Source organism: Elaeis guineensis, chromosome 6, assembly GCF_000442705.2.
Source record: "Elaeis guineensis isolate ETL-2024a chromosome 6, EG11, whole genome shotgun sequence".
Taxonomy (NCBI): domain Eukaryota; kingdom Viridiplantae; phylum Streptophyta; class Magnoliopsida; order Arecales; family Arecaceae; genus Elaeis; species Elaeis guineensis.
In genome coordinates, this window is record NC_025998.2 from 118,959,496 (window position 1) to 118,985,845 (window position 26,350).

The 26,350-nt window shown below is 39.2% G+C and overlaps 1 protein-coding gene across 3 annotated transcripts; it reads left to right on the forward strand.

The window, feature by feature from the left end:
- The first annotated feature begins 674 nt into the window (after positions 1-674).
- LOC105046769 (uncharacterized) lies at positions 675-26,033 on the forward strand. Of its 3 annotated transcripts, none has more exons than XM_010925478.4 (14): positions 675-827; positions 1,278-1,582; positions 3,471-3,645; positions 6,487-6,570; positions 6,649-6,890; positions 6,976-7,213; positions 7,908-7,987; positions 8,057-8,141; positions 20,701-20,832; positions 20,919-21,032; positions 21,937-21,984; positions 25,186-25,270; positions 25,426-25,482; positions 25,563-26,033. In XM_010925478.4, the coding sequence occupies exons 2-14, from the start codon at positions 1,362-1,364 to the stop codon at positions 25,712-25,714; spliced, it is 1,713 nt and encodes a 570-aa protein (XP_010923780.1). In that variant the 5' UTR covers positions 675-827; positions 1,278-1,361; the 3' UTR covers positions 25,715-26,033. The 3 variants fall into 3 exon arrangements, 2 of the variants coding, with proteins under 2 accessions (XP_010923780.1, XP_029120883.1); XM_029265050.2 differs by having other exon boundaries at positions 755-893; XR_012142176.1 differs by lacking the exons at positions 25,426-25,482; positions 25,563-26,033 and adding an exon at positions 23,181-23,286.
- Positions 26,034-26,350: the final 317 nt, after the last annotated feature.

Consider the following 26,350-nt stretch of genomic DNA (forward strand, 5'->3'; position numbering starts at 1 on the left):
CCGGCAACAACTAAATTTGAAAAAATTATCGATTAAAATTATTTTTTTATATATTTTAGATCATCTAATAAAAAATTAATATATCATTCAAAATTAAATTTTTTTCATTCAAAATAATAAAAATTATTAGATAGCTAATCATTATTAATGTAAATATTTTTTTATTCAAAATTTTCAATCAGATTTGAATGGTAGTGGATTTTTTTTCAATAATAAATGATATATTAATTTTTTATTGAATGATTCAAAATATGTATGGTAGAAATGTTTCGATCAATAATTTTTTCTAAATTTATCTTTTGAGACGAACCACTCGTGAGGCGATTAAATCCCCTCATGTTACGTGTTTCCTATGAAGGGGACCACTCGGTATTAGCTTTGGGCTCCCTGCGTTATACCAGAAGAATTAGCGGAGTCCATGTTCAAAAATCTTCGAGTAGTGTTAGCTGCTTCCTCTGATGCGTCCACTGAAAAGTGAAAACTTAAAAGCTAAAGGTATGTTAGTAATTTCACGTGAATAAAAATAATTATACTCTTGGTTTTGCTAGAAGTACTCCCTGGCTCCCACTTTGGAAAGTCTTTCTTTGGTGTACGATATAAAAATAGGTGTGACAATATAAGTCCGCTTTACAAGGGGATGCGGATTTTTATAATTCGGATTATCTTTCTCGATCGCGTTTTAGGAGGAAGGTTGGGAGAAAGCGTTCCAGGCGTAATTGCGGAGGGTCAAAGCCACGGTGCTTGAGCTCGAACCATCCAGGCGATAGAGATAGAGGGGAAGAAAATGTAAAAAAAGAATCCTAATTTTCGACGATTTCGCGATCGAGGTACTGTTCTGCTGTTCGTACGATCCGTATTGGTGTTTTCTTGGCCGAATTTGTCTCAGGATAGTGGTAAATCTGCTTGGTCATAATTTTTTTTTTTGGCTATCTTCTGGGTTTCGAGGCTTTCATGGGGTTAGGTAGAGGGGAATTGGCAACTGTTGCGATTTTTTATGTTTTTTGTTCAAGATTTCGCTGTTAGTTGCTGTGGAACTTGATAAGAGTGTTCTTTTGTGGTAATTCTGTTGCCATATCGCAGCAAACGTGACGTTTGTTGGGAAATTTAGTGTGAAACCTAGGGTTTAGATTTTGATCCTGCTTAGAAATGCGATTTCTTGAGTTGATCTCTGCTTTCTGGAAGTAGATCATGTTCTAGTGTTTGTTTTTTATGCATTGAGGAAGCTTGAAGTGTGTTTCGTTGGTATATATTTACTGTTTACACTGATTTGAACGCAGTTTACTGGTTCTTAGCTCTATACGTCAGTATTTTGATCGCAAACAAGAACTTTTGGTTTTGATGACGATGATGTTGTGATTGAGATGGATTCTGCGAGAAGCTGGTTCCAAAAATTCCAACCTAGGGATAAGTCGAAGTTCGGACCGATAAAGAAGAAGGATATGGACAGTGGGAAAGATTTGCAGAAGCCTCCAGTTGATGATGCGCCTTCAAACGCTACAAAACAAAGGGTTGCAGCTGCGAAGCAGTACATTGAGAACCATTACAAGACGCAGATGAAGTCCTTGCAAGATCGAAAAGAGAGGTGAATTACTTTCCTTTCTCTTACTTTCCTTTTTCTTTCTCCTTTCCCTTCATGGTGTATAGTGTAGTACAGAGGGATATTGAATTACATGATATACAAAAACAGAATAACCTTGAGAGGAGTCTGATGTACTTGAAATTACCGATTATTCAATTTTGCATTATGACATTCTTTTACCTATTTAATTGATCTCTATGATAATGATACCGTTCTCCTTCTGCATTGGGTCCAATGAGTTTCTTTGATGCCGGCTGGCCATATTGTTGGAGGGTGGGTGACATGCCAACGTCCTTTTCTCTACTGAGTATCAGGGTGTCTTTTCTCAACTAAGCCTTAATCCCAAAGTAGTTGGGGTTGATTATATGAGTCCTTTTCCTCCATTCTACCCACGTATAATACTATGTGCATAGCGCCCCCCCAAGCCTGGATATAGGAAGAGGGTTGCAGTAGGTTGATGGTTGGCATAAAACTATAGTTGCATCCTATTAACATGGATGTGGTACTACAATGTAGTATATTTTATAAATTTCATGTTTTTTTTTTTGAATCAAACATAAATGGTTTTATAACACCAGTTGTTTGGTTGCAAATTGAAATTTCATAAAACCATTAATAATGAAATCGGATATGATGTCTATCCACGTTATACCTTTCCTTACATTACAAAAACGAAATAAAGGCAGCATTTGTCTTTTTTTTTTTTTTTTTGTGATTTCCAACAAGCTTTTATTGGGTTAAATCAGCAATGCCCCTCCACTTTTCAGCAGTGTTGGCAGTGGTGTGACAGCCTCAATGGGCCTCCGACAGCCTCTGGCAGTCTTCTCTCTCTCTCTCTCTCTCTCCCCCTCTCCTTCCCTCTCCCCTCTCTCTCTCTCTTCCTCTCTTTCCTTCTCCCTCTGCCAGTTTCTTATTTCGATTGCTAGAACCATCATGGTCCACTACCGGCACAGCTCGGTACGCCCTAAACTGGGTGGTTCGGGATGGTTCTACAATCCTTGCCGCCTAATGTCTTTTGAATATTCCATGTATTTGATTATTTGTGCATTAAAGGTAGATTTGATCTTCTTATGGAAGTTTAGACTTGTGATTTGGTTACTATTGTTGTTGTAATTTATATTGTGTAGTGTGAGAGGATTCTTAATACAATATTTGAGAACAATGTCAAATCTATGAGATGACAAACACATTCTATTTAAATTTAAAATCTTTCAAACAATACATGATATCTTCTATGCCTAGAATGCTGCTTATGTCGGCTGCAAATTGGAGACTAAGTTTCCACTTTCCACTATGGAACTCCCTAACATAAAAGGCGGATTTTGCGATTCGGAAGCGGGTTTTGCCATATGCTGCTTAACACGTGAATCATGATGGTATTTTCCTCTCTGAACAGTCTAGCATGTATGGTAGGCAAGCCTAAAGTGAACTTCCACTCGTAGCCAACCTAAGCGACATTTTTATATAGAAATGCTTCTTTTGGCTGTGTTTTGCTTTTATGGTAGTTTTGGCCATGCCATGGAAGCTTCAACTAGAGATTTGCTTATTATTGTTGCTATTTGTTTTGATTTGTGAATGAGGATTTTTAGTATAATAATAAGCAAATAGATGTTGACTAAAATATTTATTGTTGTCAGTCATTTATGTGAATATTAAAGACATGCATCGACGGAATATGCCACACAAGCAACTTTCTGACTTTTCCATGCATCTCTAAATTAATCTGAGAATACAGGACTTTATACCATCCCACTAGATAGGATCAGTAGATGCTGCCTTTTTTCACCCATTACAACTTGGTTTCTTTTAACTTGCACTTTCATTTTAGACCTTTCTATTGAATGCCTAAGATGCCTTAGTTTAACTTTACTTTTCAATGTGGTGAACGTAGACGCTGGATTTTGGAGAGGAAGCTTGCTGATGCTGATGTTTCTGAGGAGGAGCAGAACAATCTCCTTAAGCATTTAGAGAAGAAGGAAACTGAGTACATGCGTCTTCAAAGGCACAAGATGGGGGTGGATGATTTTGAACTGTTGACCATTATTGGGAGGGGCGCATTTGGAGAGGTTGCCATCTGCCCACACTTCCTGCTATTGTGGTTGCTTGCCCTCATATTATGGCTTGAATATAAGCATATCAATTTTGACATTATGCAATAATTTACTATGTCTTCTAACAATGTATTATAGAAAAGACCTTTTAATTTAAAATGATAGCATATGAATGAGTTCTCTGATTGTCTCAGTTAAAACTGCTTGTTGATCTTGACAAATCAGAATTTGTTGTATGTGTACCAGCTTTTATCTGCCAAAGCTTCCTGTCTTCTCCTTTCTTTTCTCTTTTCTTGTTTTGGGTAAGTGTTGTCTCTGTTGTTCATAATAAGATTACTTACCTGGCACCAATGTGAGATGCTATGGCGGATCCAGCTTTACCTTTCAATGTAACTACCCTGTACTGGATGTTACACTATAATTCTGTTCAAAATGCTATTTTTCAGTTGTTTTTTATGTATAGTATTTTGTTAGAAGTATCAACTTTGTAGATTCTTGTTACCGTTAATCTTATGGAGTGGTCATGCGTGCCTATATTGACATTGCAACTATACCCCTCCGCCAACACAATTATCTTACTTGTATCTCTTTATTTACTTACTGCTCATCTGTTCTGATGTTTACATCTTTCTTGATGTGACGAAATTAGATTGTGAATATCCTCTTATTTTGGTTGAGTACAGAAATTTTCTTGGTCAGTTAGGACTTACTAGTACGAAGCACGCGCATTTTCACATCAGATATGAGATGGGTGATTTCAAAATTGAGGTCCAATCTTTGTCATTCTATTTCTATTTTTTTTTTAAAAAAAAACAAAACGATCCATGGGATTTTGGGAGTCTAATGGATGGAGTCAATGGGAGAGTTTAAATGCTCAGCGAAAAAATGAAGTGGCTCCACGAGAAACCAGACGTGCACATATTTTAAAAAGCAGAGTTGAAGGTTCTGGATGGAGTCCAAGTCTTGGCGCTAGCATTATAATAGTAGAGAAGAGAGAAGCCAGCATGGGCAATACCGAGCAACACATTGTTATTTGATTGAAAAAAGACTCGGAATGGAAGCTGAGCTACATGCAAAGGGTTTTTTTTTTTTTTTTTGTTGGGGAGGGGGGGTGGTGGGGAGCTACAATTTTTTTCCCCATTCCTTATTGGGTGAGAGGTGTTCTTGTAATTTTGAAGGGAGAGTGCCTTATTTTGATGATATATATATATATATATATATATATATATATATATATATATATATATATATATATATATATATATATATATATTAAGTTGTTACATTTTCTCTTATTGTTGAATAGTCACCTCTTATTTTTCTTTTAGGGGAGAAAAGGCAATCCAAAAGAGTGTATGCTACAAAAGCGGGAGTATTTATAGGAATGGAACTTGGATAAAAGTGAAAAATCCTTTAAAAAAATGGAGGGGAACAGAAAGAATCCATGGGATTAAGCATGATTTAAAAGGAAACATTTCATGTTTACCAAAAAGTGGTGTGCCTGGACCCCTTTTTCTGGAAACGTGGAAGCCTTTGTGGCTTCCATTTGATTTGCGCATGGTTCTTGGCATCACCAACATGAGAGGTTTAGGCTCTGATTGTGGTCTTATATGGCAAGCCTCAAAGACTTTCCTAGATGCTGGTCTCATATGCCCAAAATCAAAACTTGGGTTTGTCTTTGCATAAAGACGATCTAACCTTTGCCTGCTTATAGAATAGCTTTGTGTGTTGAATTGGATTTATCATATTAATACAAGTACAGACCTATGATCCTATATTCCTATTATTTGATTTCAAAAAATTTTACATAATAGTGCACTTTTAAAATGTGATGTGTAAGGCCACATGTGCAGCTGCACGTGTATTTAGTCATTTGACTTACTGCATACCCCATATACGGCTATTGTATGTGGTTGGGCTGCATATGGGTTGAAAAGATGGTTTCTTAGCATTCTGTGGACACATGTATTAGGTTTAACATTGTGCAGCTGTATATGCAGTTTACTCATTGTCATGCAACTACATATGTGGGCCTTTTAGCATTGTATAACCACATTTATGGTTACTCTTATGCAAAAGCATGTGATTACAGTAGGTTCAAAAGCTAATGGTTGGTCTGGCTGTCAGTTTCAAGCAGGCCATATACATGTATATTAACAATGTCAATGTTTTTATTATTTTATACTATTAATTAGAACCAAGCATTAGGTAATAAGCACTAATTGCTAGATGTCATTGTTGTTAATAGTGCTATTATTTATAACATATATGGCTATTGTTATTGTTCAGGACTAGTTGTTAGATGTTATTGTTATTAAAATTTTCTATTATTTATAAAAAATATCTATATTATTATTGTATATAATATACTTTATTTATTTTAAATATTTAACATACTAATAAAATAGGTACTTGACACCTGCATATCGCAGCTTCATTTGAAAACATTGGGAAGTGACATATTTAAATAAATCTATTGGGTCGCATATAGTTTACACTCTACAGGAAGATAACCTATTAATGTGATTTCTATTTATTACAATCCTCCATAGATATGAACAACAATTCTTCCTCGCCATCAATTTATAATTTATGAGCCTTGTCTTGAGTTATGCGAGTTATGTTGCCCTTTTGGTTTCTAATGTGTACACTTTTAAACAGCCCATTTGGTCAGCAAATTGAAAGATTAATTGACATAGATTATACGTTAGGTGCTTGAGTTTGTCTGTTTTTTAATGGTTCAGAAAAAATTAGAGATTGCTAAGTAGAATTTCTTCCCCTCCATAAGTAACTTTTTTTTCCGCAAAATTATTGACCTAATTCAGATTCTTAGTAGGTTTTGGTGCAATCATGCAGGTGAGACTTTGTAGAGAGAAGACCACTGGTAGTGTTTATGCAATGAAAAAGCTTAAAAAATCTGAAATGCTTCGCAGGGGCCAGGTATCATTAACAGGTCAAACTTTCCTTTGTTGTCAATTACCTTGATAATCTGCTGACCTGCCTGTGTGTATTTTTAAGGTGGAGCATGTGAAAGCTGAAAGAAATCTTCTTGCTGAGGTTGACAGTGCTTACATTGTCAAGCTCTATTGCTCTTTCCAAGATGAAGAGTTTTTGTATCTTATCATGGAGTATCTCCCTGGTGGAGACATGATGACTTTACTTATGCGTAAGGACACACTGACAGAAGATGAGGCCAGGTTTTATGTTGCAGAGACAGTTTTGGCAATTGAGTCTATTCACAAACACAACTACATTCACAGGTATCCTTTTAGCAATTCTGTATCATTTGTTTTGCAACCTTTTTAGAGTTGTAAAAGTAGAAAATTACTGTGTGTATCTTTACAGGGATATAAAGCCAGACAATTTATTGTTAGACCGAAATGGTCATATGAAGCTCTCAGATTTTGGGTTGTGCAAACCTCTTGATAGCAGTAGTTTTCCAAATCTGAATGAGCCTGACTATGCAATGGGAAGAAATATCAAGCCTCCATTAGAGAGCAATAAGCAGCTGAGCACCTCCCCTGCACCTAGGCGTACACAGCAGGAACAGTTATTGCATTGGCAGAAAAATAGGCGATTGTTGGTATGTCATTTGTTAAATTACTTCGTGCATAGCTATTCGACATGTAGATCATAAAGCTTTAGTTGTACTTGTAATTTATGAAATGCTAAAATTTGGATATATTTCATCATTTTTATTAGGGATTTTTGCATATGTACCCTGCAATTATGGCTTACTGCGTATTATCCATTTCTGTGAGTAGAGCAAAAAATGTTACAAAGGAGAGGTTATACGAAAGTTCTTTTAAAGGAGTCTGTGATGAGCATAGCCAAGAAAGCCTTATCCTATCTGTTGTTGGATTGTTTCCATAAATACTCTTCTGATGGCAGTAGTTATAAGTTAACTAGCAAACTTGAGGCCCATTTCAGTCTTCTATCAGGTTGGCAGGCATCCTAGTAAAAGAACCATAAGTGCACTTTTCTTGTGCTCAAAAGATGTTCTTTGTCCAATTATATGTTCAAACATTGCTTTAAAGTTAACACTTAGTCCGCAGGTTCGTCTACTAGCTGATGTGTTTTTCGGTTCCTCATCTAGATTTTATAGTGGATAGGATTATCATTTGTATGTGTACGTTTATGGATGGGATATGCTGACTAGTGACAGCCCCTTTTTTATGTTTATGCTGGCACTTATGTTCATGCTATTTCTTTGTCAACTGCAGGTGGGTATTAGCTGCATTTCTAACGTTTGTTACCATGTTCTTTTGCGATTTCAGGCTTATTCAACTGTTGGTACCCCTGATTATATTGCTCCGGAAGTTTTATTGAAAAAGGGATATGGAATGGAGTGTGACTGGTCAGTTTTTCTATTTTGTTATATTCTTGAACTTTCTACCAGTTTCCTGATCATGCGTATATCTATTAGGTGGTCACTTGGAGCAATTATGTATGAGATGCTTGTGGGTTACCCACCATTCTATTCTGAAAATCCAATGTCAACCTGCAAAAAGGTATGCAAGTCAAGTTTAGTAATTGCTTTAATACTTTTCTGGATTATATGATTAGTTTGGGAACTTACTTTTGTTTGAATTCATTATTTTTGATCGTGGAACTCTTATTGTGGTGTATTTCCTGGGGGAGTCCACTGTTGATCATTGTTCTAGTACTTCCTGACCATGATATCAACTCTCCATTAGCTTCCCTATGTCAAAAGAGATCTTCGAATGAAAATCCATGAAATTTCTTTCAGAGCACTTGCAATTTTGATGAAACAAATTTGGGATCATGGATCTTTTTTAAATATACATTGTCAACATTAAAATTAGCCTCTCATGTCCGTATAGACATGGCCTCCCATGAGTTCTTATGACAATTTCTTTGTTTGACTTGATCATGGATTTGGGACCACCATCAACACATTTAACTTCATACTCGCTTATTCACCTATTAAAAGATGCCTATTGTTAACCTTAGACCTACCTTAAATCACTAATAATATCTGGGCCTGCATATTGGTTCTCAGTATAGCAATTAAATTTCATATTTTAAATTTAATGAAAAAGATATCCACCCTCGTGGGTAAAAGGCTAACATATTGAAAGTGTCTACCTTTCATGTTCTTTTACCACACATTTGAAAACCAACTGTTGGGATAAGTCAATCAACCCCCGACTCAGATCAACCAACTACTGACTTCGACTCAACAACAGCTGATCGACCAGACATGCAACCCTAACCGACTCTACATCGGCTGATTATGCGGTTCCGACTTTTCATTGACCAACTGAGCGAACCGCACCGACCTATTGCCGGCTAACCGACTAATGATTCGACTACTACTGATCGACAGCGGACGATTTAGACCATCGGCATAACAGAACTACTAGCCGACGGTCGCTCATGGATTCTACCGACATATGGTTAGCCAGTCAATCCAAATATACCATAACCATCACGAACGGTTACCGATCGCATATCACGGCGTGATCAGTGGGAATTAACGATCTACTACGTGATTATGGCCCGATGATTTAGCGCCATAAAACACGGGACCATGTCCGACGGTTACGAAAACCTTATCTATAAAAGGGGATAAGGAAAACGAGACTGGTAAGCCAACTTTGGGCCAAAACTCTGCTACTGCTTATAGTCAACTCATGTTCACCAACTTTTTTTCTGACTTAGGCATCGGAGGATCTCCGTCGGATACAAATCCGGTCTGCGTGGACGTGGTTTTGCAGGTGTTCGTTCCCGACGATAGGCAACGAGGAGTTGGCCGCAACAGATTGGCGCGTCAGGAAAGAGAAAGCAATCGTATTCACTATGGCAAAAATCAGGGCCCAATATTTTACTGTAACTGGGTCGGCGAGATACTCTTTCCGTCGGAAAGAGATTCCTCCCCCTCCTTCAATAGCAGAGCCTAGTTCTTCATGTCTTGTGATCATCACGGACGTCCAGATCGCTGTACTCGTGCAGCAGATGAATGTCCTCACAGAGGTAGTCAAAAGCCTTCAACAGTAACAAACCCAGCAGCCACCGGCAGAGCAACCGGTGGCACAATCGGTGCCGTGCAGCAATCGTTTCTTTGGAGCGATCATCTTGGTTTCTCCGTCGAGACGAACAACGATATTCTCGGCATTCTCGGCGTGCCACTCATTGTTCCCGGCGTTCCTCCTTCCCATCTCAATAGTATTAGGAAGGGGCAACGACCGCGAACGCCCTCCGTGTCTCCTTCAAACTCGTCGGGTGGTTCTATCTCCAGAGTTTTCCAACGGCAATTTGATGATTATAAACGTAAATTTCAGGAGATCAATCGCCAACTTGCTCAGCTTCAAGTGGAAGGTTGAAAGTCCTCCAACGACTACGACTTCCACATCGTCCAGCTGCTTTCTCGGTATGTCTTGGACCAACCGATCTCATCTTGGTTCAAGATGCCTCAGGTGGAGTCATATGATGGATCCGCCAATCCGATCGACCATCTTGAGAGCTACAAGGCTCTCATGACGATTTAGGAGGCGACCGACGCCCTCTTATGCATCGGCTTTCCGGCAACTCTTCAGAAAGCTGCTCGAGCCTGGTACTTCGAGTTTCAGTCAGGAAGCATATATTTTTTCGGACAACTAGAATATTTTTTCGTGGCTCACTTCAGTATCAATCGAAGGCCGCCACGAACTTATGATAGTCTCTTTTCGATTAAGCAAGGAGAGACTGAAACACTTCGAAATTTCGTGGCTCGTTTTAATGCAGCCACGCTTGAGGTCAAAGATCTCAATGAAAATATGACTATCTCGACTATGAAAAAAGGTCTGAAGGGATCTCAATTCACATATTCTTTGGACAAAATTCTCCCTCGAACTTATACTGAACTTCTGAAGCGTGTATACAAATATATGCGCGCAAACGAAGGAGCTTCTGACCGACACCAGACAGAAGATCAAAATCAGAAGAAGAAAAAACAGAAGAAAGGAGGAGCTCTGGCAGAATCAAGTCGGCCACTGTCCAATAAGCGAGCGTCACTCCGACGACGGAGTCCAAGGTCGGGTTACGGCAGGTATGACTTCTATACTCCTCTTTCCGCTCTTCGTGCATAGATCCTCATGGAGATCGAAGGAGCGAAATATCTACGACACCCCCCACCGAAGAAAGCGTTACCGAGGAGCCACAATTGGAAGAAATATTATCGGTTCCATCGTGATCACGGTCATGATACCGAACAATGCATCCAGCTCAGAGATGAGATAGAAGTCCTGATTCGACGAGGCTACCTCAGAAAATATCGGAGAGATTCGCCGACTCAACCTTCTGCTGATCGACGACCTCAACTGTAAATTGAGGAAGCTGTAAATAATCAACCGACTGCAGGGGTGATCAACATGATCTCCGGACGATTGGACAGGGGGCAACTTCCGAAGATGAGTCGGCAAAGCGACGACAAATCGACAATGTAATAACTTTTTCGGAAGAAGTTCGGAGAATTCAGACTCTCCATGATGATGCTGTTGTTGTTTCGGCAACAATAGCGAACTATGATGTAAAAAAAATTCTTGTAGATCATGAAAATTCAACTGATATTTTGTTTTATTCGATTTTCTCTTGAATGCGACTGTCGACTGACCGACTTAGAAGAGTCTCGACGTCACTGGTCGGCTTCACAGGAGATGCTGTCACAGTGGAGGAAGAAATTTCTCTCCCCTTAACCGCTGGGACCGAACCACAACAAGGCATTGTTTTCATAACGTTCACGGTGGTTCGAGTACCTTCGGTTTATAATGTCATACTCGGACGATCTGGGCTTAACGTTTTGAGAGCAGTGACTTCGACATACCATTTGTTAGTCCGATTCCCAACAAGATATGGAGTCGGAGAGATGCGTGGAGATCAACAACTCGTCCGACGTTGCATCTTTGTCTTCACCCAAAATAATAAACCTGAAGACTCTTTGCCTGTTGACAAATTAGATCAAAGAGAAAATCAGGAGGGGAGTGAATCGGCTGAACAACTGGTTTCCATTCCGTTAAAAGAAGATCTTGAGAAAATGGTCCGAATTGGATCACAATTATCTGACTCAGAGCGGCAACAACTAATAAAATTGCTCAGAGCCAACACCGATATTTTTGCTTGGTCAACCACCGATATGCCCAGGATTCCTTCAGAAATAATAACTCACCGACTTAACATCAACCCAAATGTTAAGCCGGTGAGTCAGAAGAAGCGACCTTTTGCTCCTGAATGACAAAAGGTCATTGATGAAGAAGTCGACAAACTTCTCGCAGTAGGCTTCGTCAAAGAAGCTATATATCCCGACTGGCTTGCCAATGTGGTAATGGTAAGAAAAGTCAATGAAAAATGGAGGATCTGCATCGATTATACTGATCTGAATGTTGCTTGTCTGAAGGACAACTTTCCGTTATCGAAGATTGACCAATTGGTTGATGCAACTTCTGACCACCGACTTCTGAGTTTTATGGATGCCTTCGCTGGATATAATCAAATCTGCATGGCACTAAAAGATGAAGAGCACACAGCTTTTGTGACCGACAAAGGCATATATTGTTACAAAGTAATACCTTTCAATCTGAAAAATATCGGTATTACCTGTCAATGGCTCGTCAACAAGATCTTCAAGACAGATCGGACGGAACATGGAAGTATTTGTGGACGACATGCTGGTGAAGAGTCTCCAAACTTCAGATCATGTTTGGGATCTGGAGGAAGCTTTCGACACACTCCGACGATATCAGATGAAATTAAACCCGATTAAGTGTACATTTAGAGTAACCTCCAGAAAATTCTTCGGATTTTTTGTTTCATAACGAGGAATCGAGGCTAATCTCGAAAAAATCAAAGTCATTATCAACATGAAGCACTTTTGGTCGGCTTGAAGATAGCCAAGGAGCTTGAGATTTACAGTTTGAAGGTCTTCACTGACTCACAATTGATCGCTGGACAGGTCAAAGGTGAATTTGAGGCCTGCGACCTCATTATGATGAAGTATCTTCAGAAGATGAAAGATTTTACGGCAAGCTTGAAATATTTCGAGATCTTTCACATTTGCAGAATCGAAAATACTCGAGCCGATGTACTTTCATGACTGGCTACTACTGCTTTCAACTCGCTGGATCGGATATTTGTTGAATGCCTCGAACAGCCGAGTATTGATAAAGTCGAGGAGGTATTGCAGCTCACTATCGAACTAAGCTGGATGGATCTGATCGTTCAATACCTGACCGATGGGATCCTTCCTGCGGACTTCTCAGAGGCTAAACGACTCCGATGGACGGCTTCTCAATATGTAATAATGAATGATTATCTTTACAAAAGATCGTTCTCTCTTTCCTTGCTGAAGTGTTTAGGACCTACAGATGCCGACTATGCACTTAGAGAAGTGCACAAAGGGATTTGCGAAAATTATTTGGGGGGCAAGTCTCTAGTTTATAAAGTTCTGCGACAAGGATATTATTGGCCCACCATGAAAAAAGATGCAGCTGAACTCGTTCGAAGGTGTGAACCATGTCAAAAGTATGCGAATATACAACATCAACCGACTAGTCAGCTGACGTCGATTGTAGCACCATGGACCTTCGTACAATGGGAGATTGACATATTTGGTCATTTTCCTCCAGCATTTGGTCAGAGAAAATTCATAGTGATCGCCATCGACTACTTTATCAAATGGGTAGAAGTCGAATCTCTAATGCAAATCACTGAAAGCAAGATGGAAGACTTCATTCAGAAATTCATCATTTATAGATTCGGTTTGCCACACCATCATCACCGACAATGGTCGACAATTTGACAATCAAAATTTTAGAGAGTTTTGTGCGAAGTTTCATATTACGCACAAACTCACGTCGATCGGTTATCCACAGTCAAATAATGAGGTGGAAGTAACCAACCGGACAATCCTACACGGGCTAAAAATCCGACTGAATGAAGCCAAAGGTCTTTGGGTAGAAGAATTATATTCGATCTTATGGGCGTACCGAATAACTCCCCGCATACTGACTGGAGAATCTTCCTTCAACTTGGCTTATGGGACAGAAGCAATGATACCGCTTGAGATCGGATTGTCGTCAACAAGAGTGGAGCAATATAGTGAGCCGAGCAACTCCGAATGTCGAAGAGCTGACTTAGATCTCCTTTCAGAACTCCGACAGCAAGCTCAAGTTCGGATGATTGCATTCGGCAAAGGATAGCCCAGTATTACAACGCAAGAGTCAAGCCAAAGGTCTTTCGATCAGGAGATTTGGTCTTAAGAAAAGCAGAAGTCTCAAAACCCTTGGATCAAGGAAAATTATCCCCGAACTGGGAAGGACTTTACAAAATATCCGAAACTCTTAGATCGGGCGTATATCGGCTAGAAATTCTCGAAGGATCGACGATTTTTCGAACATGGAATGCCGACAATCTGAAGATGTATTATCAATAAAGTCATCGATATGTACATCATTTAAAATACAACCAGAATTTCAGAATCGCAAGCCTTTGACAAGTTTTATTAATTACTGGCTATATGCCGGCTTTCATTGCCAAAGCCGAGCTATCTACTGTACTTTGATATGAAATTTATGTCAGCCTCCACTATAAAAATCAAAGAATCAACTGCTTCGGTGACGACTGTATTTCGGTTTTCATGCAAAAACCGACATACCGACTGCAATCTCAACCGACATCGACTACACAGGCTTTCACCGCAAAAGCTGAATCATCGATTATACTTCGGTTCTCAATGTTGGCTCTCCATGTAAAAACTGACTATCGTCGAAAGACTAATATGCCGACTTAGTCCCAGCTAAGCGGAACGGAAAATGCCAAAACGATTAAGATCGGATTGACATTATATCGACTAGGCTACGGTCTGTCAGGGATATTCGACTTACCATCGATTATCAGATAATTCGACGTACAAGCTTGATCAAATGACGGGCACGGGATATTCGACCTACAATCGTTATCCTAATTTCTATTTAACACGTCAAAACGACTACACTATTGATGGACATTCTACAAGCCCTACCGAATGATCGGGTCACCGATTAATATTTGGTGATTATTTTACATTGCAAGCATTGTGAACAAGTAAAACAAGAGCCTAAACTTAGAAGGAGAATATTTTCATTCACTATCCAAAAAGAGTTATAAAATTGGACTAAAGTCCGACTACAAGTATCAGATTACAGAAACAAAAAAAAAACACCGACTAAGCTTCGTCATCGTTCCTGTTCCTTTGTTCGGGTGTAGCATCATTGATCTGAACGATTTCGGACTCAGTCGGTGCTTCTTCTTGAGTCGGAGCAGCTTCTTCTTCAGCAACTCCGTCTTTCGATCTTGGAGGGTCGATGCTGCTCAAGTCGAAGCTCGGATATAATTTTCCGACCGTATCTCGGGCATTTTCATACCCGACGCAATACGAAGCGAAGTCATTTTCGAGGATCTCTTCCTTATATTCTTCCGAACTTCGAAAATCTTCGACTGCCCAATCCAGTGCTTCTCTTGCCGACTCTGCTTCTGCCTTGGCCAAATCAACATCGGCTCAAGCAGAGGACAATTCTTCTTCGGCCAGTGCCAACTTTTTCAGGTTGGCCCGATGACGTCCACGTTCGGCTTCGAGTTCTTCGATGCATCTGTCTCGCTCTCGTCGAAGCCGGTGGATAGAATGCTTCTTGCTCTTGACCTGTGACTCAAGAGCCGAAATAGCCTCATGAGCCGACTTAAGTTCGGCTTCCGAGGATGTCAAGTCGTCAGTTAGTCGGGAAACCTCTTTTTGAAGTTTGACTTCCTGCTCCGCTGCCGACTTGAGTTGTTCAAGTGCAGCCATTTTCTCAGCATCGGCCACTGCCACCTTATTCTTCCATGCACTACAGATGTCGGCAAACTTCGTATAGCCGACCTCCAGGTCAGACATGTTGTGGATCAACTGCAGACAGAGGATAAGTCGGGTTATATAAAAAAAAAGTTTATCAAAGAGACTTATCCCGATGATTGTCGAATCATCGGATAAAAGGACGAAAATATTTCAACCACCGACCATTTCCTCCGACGCTCCCGATCAACCGGAAGAAGAGTCGCCTGGCACAGTTGCTTGGTTAGTACAGAATTAATCAGGGCTGATTCATCGACGGGCACTTGGAGGTCGAAGTGCACTGCATGGCCCTTTGATGCTGCATCATCCGCCAACGCCACTGGAGCTTTCCCCCGATTTGTTGTCGACGGCCCCATGTTTAAAAGCGAGGGGAAGCTTGAGTTTGACTATGCCCCAACTAAAGGAGCAACTGGCGCAGCCGCAGATTGTTCGGGCTCTGTTGCCTCGGCCCAAACCTCCTCAAGTGGTGGGACATCGATGTTGTTTTGGTAGTTTCCCTCATCGTCCTTTCCTCGAACGATGCAACAGAGAGCACTGTCGGAGCTGACAGTGCCAAAATTGGTTCGAGAACTGATGCGATGGGGCATCGGGTTCCGCAACCGACGTTGAAACGCCGATTGGAGCTGGTGCTTGATGCCTCTTCAGCGGTCGCGAAGTCCCGACCTCAGATGCTGCCCTCTTCTTGGCAGTGTGCTGACGAATGTCGACATTCGATACTTGCATCCTCTGCTGCATAGCTGCAATTATAATGGAGGTCAGTACAATTCAGGAAGTAAAAAGAAAGTCAGAAATAACCGACCAACTATATTATACCTAGACAAGGAACCGAACTAAGACCGACATCATAAAGGGTCTGTTCAGTTACAAGCTCTTTCTGCTTCGGCACTGACATGTCTTTCAGTCGGTGAAAGTCCTCCTGGTCGTCGACCTCTATCCGGCTGTTGTCGTTGGAACTGGTTCGTGGATCACCCCAACGAGAAAGAAAACCCCAAGAAAAGGAAGAAGCAAGGAAAAATTGGTTCTTCCATCTATGAATGGACGATGGAAGATCGGTAATAAAAGAAAGATTTTTTCGGAGGTTGAAGAACCACCACCCTCGAGCTTTCGGATGAGGTCGGAGGATGAAGAAAGTTCGAAAAAGAGAAGGGTGGGGCATGGTCGGCAACATCCGACACAGCAAAGCAAAGCTAATTATCAGCCGGACCGTGTTCGGTGCCAGCTGAGTTGGGCAAAGTCCGTAATAATCCAAAATATTCTGGACAAATTTCGAAATCGAAAATCGAAGACCTGTCCAAAGATCTTCGACGAGAAGGCCACCTGGTCCGAAGGTGGGTTATTCACCCGACCATCGGTCCCAGGGGCAAAAAGTTGAAACTGCTCCAGGATACAAAACCGCTCCCGGAGTCGTTCAACGTTCAGTTCCGAAAGTGAAGAGGACTCCACATTTAGACTCGACTGGGATTCATCAGTCGGATTCTCCGACCGATCTTCCCGAGGAGAAGTCCTAGCCATGAGAACAACTCTGAAGAAGACAGAGACTTTAGAGGAAAGGACTCGAAAGAAAGACGAAGTTGATCTGAAAGTTGGGAGCGATAACCTTGAGCGTTGGGGCAACAATCCGACAGAGTCCCGGCACCAAAAGCAGTGAAAAGTAAAAATTTGGCTGAGAGTGATCCTATATATAGGATCCTTCAACGGCTGAGATGAAGACAGTCAAATCGAAGATCTACCAGGTGACGACACGTGACAATATCTGAACCGACCATTGATCGGACGGTTAGACGCACCAGTCCCAAATTGAGTCACATCACCTCTATTCGCATGAACAATTCCGACTCAATAACATTCGGACACGTGGAATAAATCTACTTGTCAGAATCATATCATCAGACGCCGAATCGACTTTTCGAAATGACGTCCGATACTGACAACTGATACCGAATCGTCCGATCAGTGTGACAGACGATTGTACCTGCCAACACGACAAAATAGTCGATCATCCGTATCTCGAAGAAAATGGCATCAAAATCGGGATTCAATGCGACAAAAAATAACTTCCTTCATCCAACATGACAAACTATGTCATAATATATACATCAACTCACCTTGGACTTGGGAGTGGGGGGCAATTGTTGGGATAAGTCAATCAACCCCCGACTCAGGTCAACCAACTACCGATTTTGACTCAACAATAGCTGACCGACCAGACATGCAACCCTGATCGACTCTACATCGGCTGATTATGCGGTTCTGACTCTTCATCGACCAACTGAGCGAACTGCACCGACTTATTGCCGGCTGACAGACTAATGATTCGACTACTACTGATCAACAGCGGACGACTTAGACCATCGGTATAACAGAACTACTAACCGACGGTCGCTCATGGATTCTACCGACAATGTTCGGTCAGTCAACCCAAATATACCATAACCATCACGAACGGTTACCGACCGCATATCACAGCGCGATTAGTGGGAATTAACGATCCACTACGTGATTATGGTCCGATGATTTAGCGTCATAAAATACGAACCACGTCTGATGGTCACAAAAATCTCATCTATAAAGGGGGTAAGGGAAACAGGGCTGGTAAGCCAACTCTGGATCAAAACTCTGCTACTGCTTACATTCAACTTCTGTTCACCAACTTCCCTCTCTGACTTAGGCATCGGAGGGTTCCTGCCGGACACAAATCCGGTCTGCATGGATGCTGTTTTGCAGGTGTTCATTCCCGACGACAGGCGATGGGGAGTTGGCCGCAACATCATCTACAATTCCTTCTTATTTCATAGATACTGTCCTGTAATCATTATGCTTCGCCTTGATTTTTCACCTTTACTCATATCCCAATTTTGCACCCATATTCTTTTATTGAAGTTTTGCAATTAATTCTAAGAGTAAAAAGATCTCCATTAACACCCTGTACCCTTTCATGCTACAATGCTATGGCACCTTCTCCTAGCTTGAATGACAATTGCATTCGCCAGCCATATCACCTAATCCACGAACATACCATTCATTTGTTTACCTCACATTTTCCTCAACGTAGTTTAATTAACTCTTTCCACTAGGCCTTGATCTTCTAAGCTAAAACAAACTAGTCATGGCCATTATTTAAAAGACTTTAATCAGCAGGTGGGTGGCTTCGCAGCTGCAGAGCACCCATGTGCTAGGTAAGCACGCACATTCAAGGTGCTTTGAAAGAAATGAACTATAAGAACAAATACATATAGGGGAAAAACCTGAAAAATTATAATACAGCAAATGAAACATACCATGTCAAATAAGATGTAGCAAGTCAATGACAATTATTATGTTGGAAATGTCCAATACTAACTTTTAAATCAATATCAATGTTCGCCCTCAAAAATGATGCAGAATATTAAGCTTGGCTCCTAGACAGGCTGCGTTGGCTGCCAAGGCTGTCTTTTAAAACAGTGATCGCTTTATCTTTATCAAACAACTAAAAATGCCAAAAAAAAATCCACTGTTATTATAAGACTCCAATGTTAACAATGGCATATATAACCCATTGAATAAGGATATTCCTACATTCTCCACTGATATTCTATAAATAACCTCATTCCCATATTCCTACTTCCTTATATGTATGAGGAACTCATAGGAGAGGAGATATTCCTACTTTCTTTAGCATAGCAATTCTTCAGTATATAGTCTCTCCACCGATCCGAACTCCAAAAAGAGATATTAAAATAAAAAAAAAGTGTGCAAAAAATCCAATAATAGTAAGATCCATGACAAGCTAACAATAACTCTATATATCATGAAAAATCTGAAAAAATAAGAGAGCTCCCTTGAACCCCGAGGTCCTTCCTAATGTAGAAGAGTGCTTCCGGAGTCTCAACCTAGTGTGAACAATTTCTCTAATCTCTATAGGATATAAGAGGAAATCTTTTTCTTCAGAGGAGTTTACCACTGAAAAGCCATTTCTTATATCCATCAGATATAAGAAAAATGCCTGTCATTTTCTAGAATTCCTACTTGGGGCTTTTTCAGGAAAATCCGGCAGGATCTAGCTGGATAGGCTGTGGAGAGAGAGAGAGAGAGAGAGAGAGAGAGAGAGATGGCAGAGGGGAATGAAGGGAGGGAGCAAGAAAGGGAGATGGAGAGCACGAGGGGTCCTGAACAGATCGGGCCCCATGACCCCCCTTCACTCTCCATGTCCAACTCCCTCCATCCTCCTCCCCCTTCCCCTTCAAAAGACGAAGAAGAAGAAGAAGAAGAAAAGAAAGAAAAGGAAAAAAAAAATATCTGCACTCTCTTCCTAGCCTTTCCCACCAGATTTTTCCAAGTAGGCTTTTAAAAAGTATTTCAGGAAATACAACATAACATTCATTTTGCACTCTATCTATCTATTCTATGAGTTAGTTTACTTAATTTTTGTGATTTAACAGATGGTGCATCTTCAATTTGGTTGTTTATAGATTTGTATTCTTTCATATTTAGTTCAGATTTTCACCCATTTTGCACCTGCAAGAATGCCTAATTTAGCGGCACTTAATGATGCTGAGCATCTCTTTGCCAAGTGTATCCCTTTTGGAAGCTTGAGCCTTTTGTTCTCATAGTTATGTGAATCCATCCTTCCTATGAGATACTGGCATTGTCATGTTCTGTATATGATGGCTTTACTTCATATCGCTTCGGTGGTTAACTAGAAATGATACCTATGGAAAAATGAAATTCCTCCTATGGTGAATATTCACTGATTTTCTTGTGCATTCCATTTTCTACTCTCAATACTTTTATTCACTGATTTTCAATACTTTTATTAGAAAAAAAAAGTCCAAAAATTTAAGATATCTAGATTGGTAATACTTTTAAAAAAGCTTAGAGAAGCGATATCAAATTAATGTAAGGAATTCACAAGTGATGGAATTTTGTTGCTACAGAGGATATTAAAAATGAACACGGTGCTCACAGCAGCATGCATACATTGTGCACAAGAATGCTTTAGTGAGTTTGGTGATGGAGAATGTGCACAACTAATGATAATTGTACAAAAAATTAGAAATCATTTGTTCTAAAATGTGCAGCAATTGATTTAGACTTTATGCAGGGTCCACATGTCTGAAGTCTCTCTTGATTTATAATTTTAATCTTCTGCAGTAGTTGGGTACATAGATACAGTTTGAGTATCTGAACTCAAGTTTGTTATCCTAAATTGCTTGCTCTGTGTCCTGCAGATTGTGAATTGGAGAACAAACTTAAAATTCCCTGATGAAGCAAAGCTTTCACCGGAAGCTAAAGATCTCATCTGCAGACTCCTGTGCAATGTAGAGCAAAGGCTTGGAACCAAAGGGGCCCATGAAATAAAGGTTTGCACTTATCATGATATCTAATTCCTCTTGGTTTTCTTTACTGTCTGGTTGAAGGTTAATACCAGGACAATGTTCCACTTCAGGCACATCCATGGTTTAAAGGCGTCCAGTGGGACAAACTGTATCAGATGAAAGCTGCTTTCATACCAGAGGTTAAAGATGAGTTGGACACTCAGAACTTTGAGAAGTTTGAGGAGGCAAGCCATTCTTCATGTTGGCTGAATCATCAATTTTTTTTTAAGCACAAAGTTTATGTATCCTTATGCATTAAAAATCACATACATGATTCAACTCTTGATGCACCGCATCTCAAGAACCTTCAATATATTTTTGTTTGGGATGCTCAGCCTACTATGTACTTGGGACCTGCCTTTTTGTCTATGTTTCCTTGAGCAAAATTCTCTTCATTTCTGTGCTCGCATTCTTTGCTTTTTCCTTTCAATTTCATTCACCTTGCTTTTCAACTATCCCTTCTGTGTCTCTATTCTTTCCTGCTGCCAAGACTTATCTCATGTTTAGTCTCTTTTAACCTTCCGATGGTGGATACTGGAAAATTTATGCAGTAATATGTCTAGTTAGTATCATTTACGGAATGGAGCACATGTTGTCTGACTTATTATCTGTCTTTAGTAAGGTGCGACAATGCCTCTGTGATCATGTTTAAATCGGTAGTGGCAACCTAGTGATCTTTGAATGTTGTAACAACTCTCAGTTTGTGCTTGATATGTCAGTGGTTTAATTAGGTTTAGAATTTTTCGATCTAGCTGAAAAAAATTAAAAAAAAAAAAACTATTGTTTTGCAAGTATCTTGTAGACTTTTATATCCAAATGTTGATTTACTAATTAGAATTACAGGTCGTGTCCTTACAGCAAGTATAAAATGATTTGAGTTAAAACAATGACAAAAAATTAGAAGTGAATATTGTGCTATTAAATTGAATATATCCTTTGCATTGAACAGATGGTTTTGATCAATGTCTCTTCTGCTTTTATATTCAAATAATTTTTATTTAATTCAAAAAATAAAACCAGCATTTTGAAGCATAGCTTCTGATTTGTTCTGCCTGTAAAAAATTATAATTTGTGAATATCGTGGTTCAGACTGCAGCACCAATGCAAACTTCATCAAAGTCTGGCCCTTGGAGAAAGGTATGTTGCACTACTTTTCCTATATCATTGCTTGTTCTGATGACTTATATGGAACACTATGATGAGTTTTGCAAATCATTGACAGTATCTGTCCTTTTTATCGGTTGCCATGAAAAATTTATAGATGGTTATATTTTTAAAAATCATATGTTGTTTTATTGAGTTGAATGTTTATCGAACTGTGTTTTCTCCCCATTACCTTACAAGGCATGGGGGTTGATATCTAACAGACTTGTCATAATACTACATGTTTTCTGAGAACCATTTATATTGCTCTTAAGCATGAAGAATTTATTAATTGTTGCTTGCTGTTGATAATTTAAGAATGATCTTAGTGATGTTGATCTGTTTTCTTGTCTGTACATTTAAATCATAAAACTAAATCCATTCTACTTTGAATCATTACAGTGTATTTCTTTCACTGTTAGATCTGTTTCAGAATCATGTCCTCAATCATAATGATATTGGTTAGATCCAATATCTTTGTTTATAAATTATTTTAGATCTTCTGTCATGCCTTCCTTTCGGCCTTCAGATTTTCCATCATCTTAGATCTTTCATCCATGTATTTCTTTCACTGTTTGATCTGATTCAGAATCATGGTTTCGATCATAATAATATTGGTTAGATTCTTTATCTTGTTTATAAGTTCTTTTAGATCTTCCATTATCCTTTACCTTCTGCCCTTGAGATCTTCCATCATCTTCTTAGATCCTCAAACATCTTCAGAATCATGCCCCCAAGCATAATTTATATTGGTTAGATCCTCTATCTTTGTTTATAAGTTCTTTTGTGTCTTCGATCATCCCTTCGTTTCATCTCTTTAGATCTTCCATCATCTTCTCAGATGTGCGAACCATAATAAAGATTTGACCTCATGGCCCTTCAGATCTTCTCTTCAGCCCTTTGGATCTTCCATCATCATCTTAGATCTTTCATCCTTGAATTATTTCACTGTTTGATCTGATTCAGAATCGTGCCCTCAATCATAATATACTATTGGTTAGATGCTCTTCTTTGTAAGTTCTTAGATCTTTCATCATCCCTTTCAGCCCTTTAGATCATTCATCATCTTCTTAGATGTTTTTCACATGGCTTGTGGAAAATTTTTGAAAATGGTAGAGATTAACAGTTTTTGGTATTCTGGACTTCCATGTGGAAGATCATACCCATATTGGCAGACTTCCATTTGACAGGTGATAGGCTTACTGGCTTGGAGATAAAGATGTTCGGTTGATAACATAAATCATATTGGGAAATCAGATCCTTTATGGCAAGGCTAACTTGCAAGCTTGTGTTAATGTGAGTTTGGCTTGAACTTTGTATTCAAACCTATTGGCAGAATTTGAGTTTTGAACTTGATGCTTTGGACTACATGTGATCAAATGACTTAGTGTGAGTTTAACCTTGTTGAAACTTGGTTTGACTTTAAACTTGTTGAAACTTGATTTGACTTACTAGTATCATATGATAGTCATTTCTATAAGAAATTGACTGTGGTGGTGAGGAAAATTTGGAGTTCAGCTTAGGTCAGATTGATTATTCAAACTTTATCCATCAAAGAAAATCCAAGATGAGCTCTGCCTGCCAAATGTTACTTTGGACATTTTATCAGTTTATGCTGGTGCAGATAGGTGGGCCATGGGGCTCCAGTTCCCTCTTTGTATAGATGCATCTGTTTTGAAGGTTTATAATAGTAATTAAACTTGCTAATTGCAAATTCCAACTATTGATGTCAGTTGGAGTTTGGCTAATTTGGTATCACCTCTAAGGTTGTGGTAGGAAATAATAGAATTTAATTAGAACTACAAAGACTTTTGTTCAAGGCGTAGAAGATGGAGCATGCTTCCATGAATGAAAATTTATAAGTACCACTATGTAAGGTTGTTCTGCTTGTTTCTTGTTCTTCTTCATGTTTTGGTAGGCTATAGTGACTTTTGTTGTCTGCCCGTAGGACATAGAAGGGTGATAGTGGGGTTCCCTTCCTTGGAGTTGGTGCTTTATACTCAACAAGTAGTTACAACTTGGTGAAGGAAGTCTTCCCTTTGGTACATGGAATTTGGTGCCACACTGACCCTTTTAATCTTGTGACTATCTGGCATTGTATTTTGGAGGTAGACCACAACTAGGAAGGAGAGTTTTTTGGGTGAATTATTGGTTCTTTTAACATCCTATGAGGCACTAATTTAAAGATCTTCTTAAGAAACCTCCAGGGCAGGGTAAGTTTTGAAGTTTTCTATTTTAAAGAAGTTAAAAAAGAATCTAGCATGGAGGTGAATGAGAAGCTATATCAGTGTGAAGACTTTTTGATGCATGGTATGATTTTTTATTAAGCTGTTGGTGGCGCCTTGTTTATTTTTTATGCACCATCAGTCTGTGCGTCATTCTTTCTTTTTTGTTCATTTTGTAGTCCTCCCTCCATCTTATTCATTTCTCATGCAATCCCTACTTTCATTTCCCCCAGATGGAATAACTAGTACCTGTCACACGGATTTTCTTCTCTGTCCAGAGTGGGTTTGGGGCTCAGTTATGGACAATGAGCCTATATTCCTTAATTTTAAATATGATGGTGAGAGTTTGTTAGGTTTTGAAGGGCATGCTGGATGTGTTAGATCCTGGGTTATAGAGCGATCTTGTATTTGAGGTGGTCCTGTTTTGTCACTTCTGTCTATACTGTTGTATAACTGAAAGATATGTTTGCACATGTTCTTGGTTTGAAGCTATCATAAAGATCCTTGCATTGATATAGTTGTATACAATAAAAATACTGAAGTCTTAGAAGCATATTATACATCTAACAAGAGCTGTGAGGAAGAAATTTTTGAAGAGGTTAAACTTGTCATCTTCCTATTTTGAAAATAATAGTTCATGGTCACACGCAGTGCATTTGAGTATCAAACAACAATGATAAGTTTATATGAAAATAAAGAGATTTAAAAGAATCTTATTTAGGGTTATGTATACTTTTGGTGCCAAAAAAAGATAACCTGCCTGAATTGTTAGTTTTTGTGTTTATAATTTGATATTTATAATTTACAATCTGTGTTATATGTGTGTGTGTGCGCGTGTGTCTATATATATATATATATTGACAAGATGTGATGTAGGTTGTCATAGTCTGATTATATAATACCTTAGTTAGTGTTATTAAGCTTGTTTGGTTGGTTATACTGAAGTGAATATTTCTCTCTTCCCTTACAGATGCTCTCGTCCAAAGACATGAACTTTGTGGGTTATACTTACAAAAACTTTGAAATTGTGAATGATCATCAAGTTCCAGGCATTGGTTGTCCTCTCTCTCTCTCTCTCTCTCCCCTCCCTGCCCCCCCCCCAATATGAATATATGATGATGCGAGGATAATCAAAGATCATTTCAAATCTTTGCATTGCTATGTTTAATTAATTTTCTAATAATCTTATTTTAATCATTTTAATGTACAGCCGAGTTAAAGAAAAAGAGCAACAAGCCAAAGAGGCCAACCATCAAATCATTGTTTGGTAATGATCCCATTATAATTCTACTTGCCTAGTATTTCTTTCATTATGAGATCACTTGCTGAATGCATGTGATTGCTCAGAGTCAGATACAACGGCTACTCCAAATCAGCCTGCCCAAGGGAGTTTTCTCAACCTGTTGCCGACACAGTTAGAAGTGTCTGAAAGCCTTGAACCGTCTCCTCACTCCAGCATTTCGTCCCCAGATCAATCTCAATCTCGGCATAGATATTGAAAAGTATTTCACCAGCTAACTGTTCATAGCCAAATCAAATTTAAAAGAAATGAGTTTTCTGTTTTGTTATACTGTTCAGTATCTGAGCCTTTGTAACCCTCTTCGTTCCATATGCTTTTGTGTTGGACCTTCCGTCCCTCTTCCATCACCCTGGAGAAAGGATGGTTGACGTATCAGTTTGGTTCCCTTGTAAATTTGCATTTACTGTACAAGAATGGAGTTAGATTCTTTAATTCTTGTAATTTGAATCTTTAACTGACAGGAAGAATGCTTAAATCATTCTTATTTGGATTAAATGTAAATTGTAGCTGTTAGTGGATGTGAAAAGGGCAAGCACTTTCTTTTGTGTGACACTTTAGGCAAAAGCAGTGTACAAGGAGCAATGCATGAATGATGATATGAATGAGAGCTTTGAAGATAAGCGCTTCCGATGTGAAGTTTTATTTACTTGGACAAGTCGACAATGTCATATTCATTCTTTTCAACTGGCTCGTCTTTTCTTTTGGTATATCTGAATCTTTGTTGCTGACTCTGGACTTGGAAAAATTTTTTAGGGGTGTTGAATTTGTACCCTGTAGTATGGGTTATATTAGGTTTGATCTACATGTGGAGAATAGAAAAATTGAGTTTTTTTTT